The sequence below is a fragment of the Pinus tabuliformis genome, chromosome X (genome assembly GCF_031772625.1).
Source record: "Pinus tabuliformis cultivar Carrire ecotype Pingquan chromosome X, CPIR1, whole genome shotgun sequence".
Taxonomy (NCBI): Eukaryota; Viridiplantae; Streptophyta; class Pinopsida; order Pinales; family Pinaceae; genus Pinus; species Pinus tabuliformis.
In genome coordinates this window covers 1,515,348,758-1,515,356,171 of record NC_142308.1, presented here as the reverse complement: position 1 = coordinate 1,515,356,171, position 7,414 = coordinate 1,515,348,758, and the positions used below count along the sequence as shown (strand labels likewise).

Genomic DNA, 7,414 nt, shown 5'->3' with positions numbered 1-7,414 from the left:
TCCAACCGATATTAAGTTGGAAACTCATATTGTGATACTTGATATTTTATATAATAAAATTTATATGGTTAAAATTATTTTTATTTGCAATTGATATTATTTGTCTTGTAATTAACATATGTAAATTTGTGTTATCATACTAGATAAACATGCACATTGTATGACATTTTTTTTAAATTTAGTTGCAAAATCATACTAATTAAGTTATGTTGATTAATAATGAACACATAAAATCAATTTAAAACTACTAAATTAGTAGTTTATATTAATTAATGATCAACACGAATAAAATGAATATATGACTAAATTAGTCGCTTATAATGATTATTAATTAAATTAAATGAAATGAATAGAAACTACTAAATCATTCGTTTATATAATGAATATGAAAATACCAAGAAAAGATAAATAACTACTGCAAATAATAAATTTTTGGTTAAAATGATGACTAAAGTTTTCATATATATGACTATTAGTAGTTAATTTACAGTATCTTATAACACGACTAAAATTTAGTCATATTTCTTTGTTCATTAATTGGTTTCAAATGATGACTAAAATTTGCATATATGTGAATATTAGTAGCTAATTTACAGTATCTTATAACACGACCAACATGTTGGTCATATTTCTTTGGTCATTAATTGGTTTTTTCGAGGATTCATATAGTAATATATTTTTTTGTATATTTGGGCATTAATTGCGACAATTAATGACTAAACCAATGAAAACTTAATGACTGAATATACTACTAGATGGTAAAATTGAGGAAACCAATTAATAACTAAGCTAAAAATGGTTAAAATTTGTTGATGTTATAAGGTTTATAAATTAGCTACTATTGGTCACCGACTGAAAAATGTTCATTTATATGCAAATTTTAGTTGTTTTTTTAGTAATTAATTACTCATTTTGTACTAGTGAATTGAAAAAATGAACACATCAAAATAATGATAGCATTGGCCACTAAATATGATTGGAAGCTACATCAATTACATATGAATTCAACTTTTGTAAATGGGGACGTAAAAGAGCATATTAATCTTTGTTGGCTAGAAGGATTTATAAATAAGGGACAAGAAAATCTTGTTTCCAAGTTAAGAAAGGCATTATATGGACGAAAATAGGCACCCATATCTTGGTATGAGAAAATAGATAAATTCCTCCTTGAGCAAGGATTTAATGAAAGAAAAAATGATCCTAATTTGTATGTCAAGTTAGATAGAAATGGAAATATAGTATTAATCTCTATATATGTTGATGATCTAATAATAATAGGGAGTGTTGATAAATTGATTAAATATATAAAAAGGAAGTTACCACAGGAACTTGAGATGAAGGATCTTGGAAAGATACAATATTGTTTAAGTCTTGAACAATGGAGAGCTGATGGAAGGACTTTAATCACACAAACAAAATATAAAAATGAGGTAATAAAGAGATTTCATATGAAAGGATGTAAATCAATGAGTACTCCATTAGAACAGAATATCAAATCGAGAAATGATGATGGAACAAAAGAGGTGAATGGAACATTGTATCAAAAATTAGTTGGAAGCCTAAATTATCTCACTACAACTAGACCAAATATTGCTTATGCAGTAAGCATGCTCAGTCAATTCATGGATAAGCCTCATGAAAGTCATTGGATATATGCAAAAAGGGTCCTTAGATAATTAAAGAGAACTATCAATTTAAGTATTCAATATACTAATGATTTCAATGTTGAATTGATAGGTCATTCTAATTCTGCCTGGGCCGAAAATCCAAATGACAGGAAATCCACCACTGGATACATGTTCAATATAGGATCAAGAGCCATATCACGGAGCAGTAAAAAACAACCAACAATTTCCTTGTCATCAACTGAAACATACTATAAAGAATTATGTATTTTCGTCTATGAAGAAATACGGCTCAAAAGGATACTTGATGATGTTGGAGAAGCTCAACAAGTACCTGCATTGATTAGATGTGATAATAAAAAAACCATCAAATTGGCGAAAAATCATGTATGTCATGCAAGGTCAAATAATATAGACACACAACATCATTTTGTAAGGAAAAAAAGTCCAATTAAAGGAAATTGGCTTAATATATTGTAATACAAATGAGAATTTGGCTGACATATTCACTAAACCTCTTAGGAAGGCCAAATTTGATTTTTGTAGAAGTAAGTTATGTGTTGTAGAAAATCTAGATTATGTTGTAAGCCTAGATGAGACTTAGACCAGCATCTGTATCAATTAAGAGTATGCTTGTGTCTTATGTATTATGCTTTAACGTATTTTGTGTGTTTTCCATATGGTTGGAATTAAGGGGGAGTGTTGGAAAAAATTAATTCCAACCAACCTTCCACATTAATTGAGTTAGGTATGATGATTTCCTCATGGATTATGGAGAGTTCCAATAGTTTCCTGAAAAATCCATTATCACCAACAATCCAGAGATTCGAGAAGCTTCATCACGATGTATAAGAAACCTTCTCTCACAATGTAAAGTCCAAGTTTGTTTTGCAATCCATGTTCTTTGATTATAGGTGTCCACAACCATCACATAAATAAATATGAGATATGTGTGGGAATATATTTTCTAATATCGTCTGTATGTTTGGAGGTTTAGTTCACATTGAACGTTAATTTCTCTGTGTGTTATAAGGGCTTGACTACATAAGTCATGGCAAGTAGTGCCAATGCCATGCCTTTGTAATTATATTTGGCTTGTTCATTATGTTATGTATTAATACAATATGGCATAATCCACACTTTTCTCTTCTTGTAAGTAGATTACGACTCTGCAAATTACAATACCTTGATTCGAGTAGTTGACCTAATTACCCATCACTTTTCATCATATCTTCACTAATGCTTTATATTAACTATAGTTGTATATTAATCATAACAATAACTTAAGATTGAAATATTTACATGTAATTAGTTAATTCTTTTTATTCCATTGTTAAGATAGATACAATAAGCTAAATAATGTTTTATATTAATTTAATAATAATCTGAATGTAATTTTTCAGATAGATATGTGGCCATGCATTAAAAATCCATCTAATTTAATTTTATATCATCTATCATAATGATAATTTTATTTTTTAATGTGAATTTTTAAATTTATTTTTCTTTAATTTTATTAAAAAAAAAATATATTCTTTAATTGATTAATATTTTTAAAATAAATAATTTATGTGACTTAAAATTAAATAAATAAAAATAAAATATCTTTTAAAATTAAAAATATTCATTTATTTTTTATTAATTATTATCTTTTATTTTATTTTTGAAATAGATAATACTAATAAATAAATAACACCTCTTTTTAGTAAATCTATTAGTTTTCTCTAAGATTTTGGTATTTTTATTAAGACTGATCTCCATAGCCACTTATCATAACTTGCATTTTGAGTGAAGATTTGCTTATCACAGGTGAGGCTGAATTTCCCTGCAAAAGTAAATTGACATAGTTTGTGGCATTAATAACTCTCATATTTCATATTTGCAAAAGCAGTGGATTTCACGGATAATCATTATGCCCTTGGAAAGTATGTTTTGTACTATAAAAATTTTCAAGTTTACAAGGTAGGTTGTTGAAATAATAAATTTGAGAAAATAAAATATGTAACTTATCAAAATTTTCTTTCAAAATACGTAAGAATTTGACATATTAAAAAGGTGGAAAATAACATCGATTAATATATCAACTAGTTTTACGTAAATAGTTATACATATAATTATTGAATAAAGAGAAATTTTCAAACATTAAATATTAAATATCTTTTGATATTTTCACATATTCTGTATAAAAGTTTCAATCTGTTTTGGGTACTACAAAATCTAAGCTATTTATTTATGTCGTTTCATATATCCTTTTCCTTTTTTCCATATCAAAACGTTGTTTTAACAAGAATGGTAGAGGCAGTAAATCCCTGCTAAGTGGAATTTGGGAATGAAGAGTACAATCAACCATTATTATGATCAGAATGCAAGGAAGGATACAATTAAGACATAAATGTCACCTCCCTTTGAGATTTACTAGAGAATCAAGTCTAATTTATAATTTATATAGATAAATACTTGAAACGACACACGAACTTGTATTTGATCTTACAAATAATATCATGTATAATGTGAGGTTGTATTAACACACAATTTTAAAAAATTTACTTGTTGAGGAATTCTGATAAGAAGGTTTCTACTTTTATGTGTTGGATATCATCTATTCAACAGTGTACAAACATAAACAATAAAGATTTGTGATTTAAAATATGTTTTTAAATAAAAAATCATACATGACATTTATGAATTTAAAACTAATAGTTTTTCAATAGTGCATATATACTAGCAATTGTCCCAAAAGGTACAAAGAGAGGCCGATAGGATTATTAAATTGGAATTGTTGAATTATTCTAGAAGAGTTAATTGGTTTGTGGATGTTTTCTTGCACTGGATCATTGTGCAATTACTTTTCAGGAACTTCATTTTAGATTAAGTTAATTACCTAAAATCAATAGGTCAAGTTAATTACAGCGAGCTTTGACAAATCCAATCCAACGATGAAAAAATTTAACAAATCCAACAGTGGAAAATGAAAAAGTAGACGATGGCACTGATTCAATAGGGACACCTTCGGTGTAATTAAAAGAGAAGGCACTTACTTCGACTTTAATATAAAATCTGAATCTAATATTTCAACTGCTAATTCATTTCAGGGTATATTGACATTGGAAGAGCCACTGCCTTCTAATCATAATATCCAAAAACTCAGGTTAATGGATACCGCAAAAATGTTTTTGTTACCAAACTGTCGCCAGTGAGGACGGAACCTGAAACCTGTGATTGGGAAATTCGCCAAAAGAGCACGAATTCACTGGAAGTCGGGCAAAATCTCCACAGTTCCATTAGGTCACAATAAATATGAATGCTAAATTAACAATTGTTGTTGTTACCAAACTGATGCCAGTGAGGATAGAGCCTGAAACCTGTGATTGGAAAATTCGCCAAAAGACCACGAATTGACTGGAAGTCTGGCAAAATCTCCACATTGGCCTCACGCCACAAGTTAATTTGAATGTCAAATTTATGTATAGATTTTTGTCGAGGCATATAATTTGACTTTGTTAAATCTTATCTCATCATAACTCAGCTATGAATGTAAAGCAACTCCAAAAAGAGAACAGATGGGAAGGACTCTACAGGGCCAGAAGGTCCACCACTGTACCCTACTGAAATGGTAAAACCTATGGATTAAATAAAAGATGCAGGGTCTTATATTTTCTCCCATCAATTGCACGATCAGGAAAAATGATTTCGATGAAAAGAGTACTAAAATTCCAGAGATAAAATATTGGGAAGCCTCAAATTTATGTTATTATCTAGGCATGTAGATTGGGGGAAATATGCATTGCAGCAAGTCAGCCAAAGAAAAAATTAAGGGTTTATGTTCCATATTTCAATGGAAAATCTCAATCTAAAAAATAGGAAATGAAGGGATGAGAATGACAAGCATACCACTGCGGTGAAGAAAGCCTGGGAAGTGGAGTCGTAAAGAATGAAGGAAAACTTTCCAGAGAGATCTCTGACGACCTAATCTGCAGGGTAGGGGCCCCGATCTCTAAGAGTCCGATACGCTTCTATGACAATGTCCACTTCACTTGCAATTTTGTTCAGACCATATCGTTGCCTTAACATCGCTATGTTGTCCAAGATGCCCTCGAATATGCAGAATATGTCATCTACAACTCCCAAAGATCTGCAAAATTCAAGAATCACCAACGATAAGAAGATATTTGCAAAAGGAGAGATTAAAGAAAGGAAGTGAGAAGAGAAAAGATGTCTGGGTGTCAAGAGAGGTTGACACGCGGGAGTGTAGGCCATGGCACTGACACCCCCAAGGTTAATGCAGACGGTTCCAGAATTAGCAGAGACAAAAGATTGAACCAGATTGATGCCACTTTTCCTCTGGTCAACCTCAACATGGGGACTTGTCAATTCCTCAGGGTCTTGTGCCACTAATCTCTTCAATACTGTAAGCATTTTAGTTAGAAACAAATACAGAGATGATAAGACACAGAAGAACATTGTGCTTGTTTCTAGCGGAGACGATGGGGATTCATTTGAACGGAAACATACCATGGAGCTGTTGAGGGCCCCGAAATCGGGTCGACAACAAGGGGGATACCCACCCGGTCCGGAACCTAGTTGGCGGCTCCTTGCCCGTTTGGAGTAGCGGGTCCGACTGGGGGTAACGGGACCAGCTCCCCGATGCATGGGATGTGTGTGTGTATGTGTAGAGTTTGATTATGTTGATTCTGGAAGCATTCTAAAACTAATTTAAATCTAACTTGTAAACTGACTTTAAGCTATTGTAATCTAATGAGAACAACATATATAATCTACGCTAACCCGGGATATATCTTTTCCATTATGCGATTTAGAAAGATTTCATATAATAACTGGTAATAAAGATCATTCAGCTATCATAAGAATATAAACCATTTAAGATGAGCCATTCTGCATAAGAAGTTAAACAAAACAGTTGTGAACAGCATATCGCATAATCAAATCATTCATATGTCAAGCATAAATAAATAAGTCCACCATACAGAAGTGCCAAATGATAACCCATATGCTCATACATTAACATATAAACAATACCAGCTGTATATCACTCTAAGAATATGAGCAGGAATTCGTCAAGAGATAAAAGTACCATTTATGACTGATTTCTATTCACAGACTTCAAGCAATAACGATCTATCTCTACTTGTTCTAATATCTACTAAGAGTACAGAAGTGCAACATCAGTAGCAGACATTAAAATGCAAACATAAATAAATCTCGATCCTTCCATTCATCAAAACCTCCTCTGAGGGTGCAGAAGTGCATGTTCCGAGGATACGTTTTTGACAAATTTCTGGACCCTTCTCTAATGCAGTGAGAAGGGTTGAAATACTACTACCTAATCTTAATAATAGTATGTTACAAAATTGAGGATACGGCTCTCAAATGACCGCCCTTTTTCTAATTTAGCTAAAAAGGAAAAAACAACATTCTAAATTATGAAATTACTTCTGAATTTGGTCTTTGAAGTTGCAGCTGTCAAGCATGGGCTTGAGAAGAGTAGGCTGGCTGATTTCTGTGCTTAGCTGGGCTGCGAAAACGACATCTATAAGAGCTGGCGCCACCTTCTCGGCTGTGTTTATGATGCATCTTACTGTCATGCATTGGTTGTGTGGCTTAACTAAGTAAGTCAAGTAACTTTCCCAATTTAGTCTAGCCAATGCCTGGATTGTTTTCCCGCTTGCCTGTGCTTTCTGCCTCCATTCTGCCTCCAGTTGCAACGTGCTTGGTAGGTACCCCGGGGTGGTCTCTGAAATCAAATTGGCCCTATGTAAATTTTCATTTAC

General features: G+C 31.8%; 1 protein-coding gene across 1 annotated transcript; it reads right to left on the bottom strand.

Moving 5' to 3' along the window:
• Positions 1-5,591: 5,591 nt before the first annotated feature.
• On the bottom strand, positions 5,592-6,041 carry LOC149145811 (stem-specific protein TSJT1-like). The gene has a single exon (XM_089452565.1). The coding sequence runs from the start codon at positions 6,039-6,041 to the stop codon at positions 5,592-5,594; it is 450 nt and encodes a 149-aa protein (XP_089308691.1).
• Between the last annotated feature and the right edge of the window lie 1,373 nt (positions 6,042-7,414).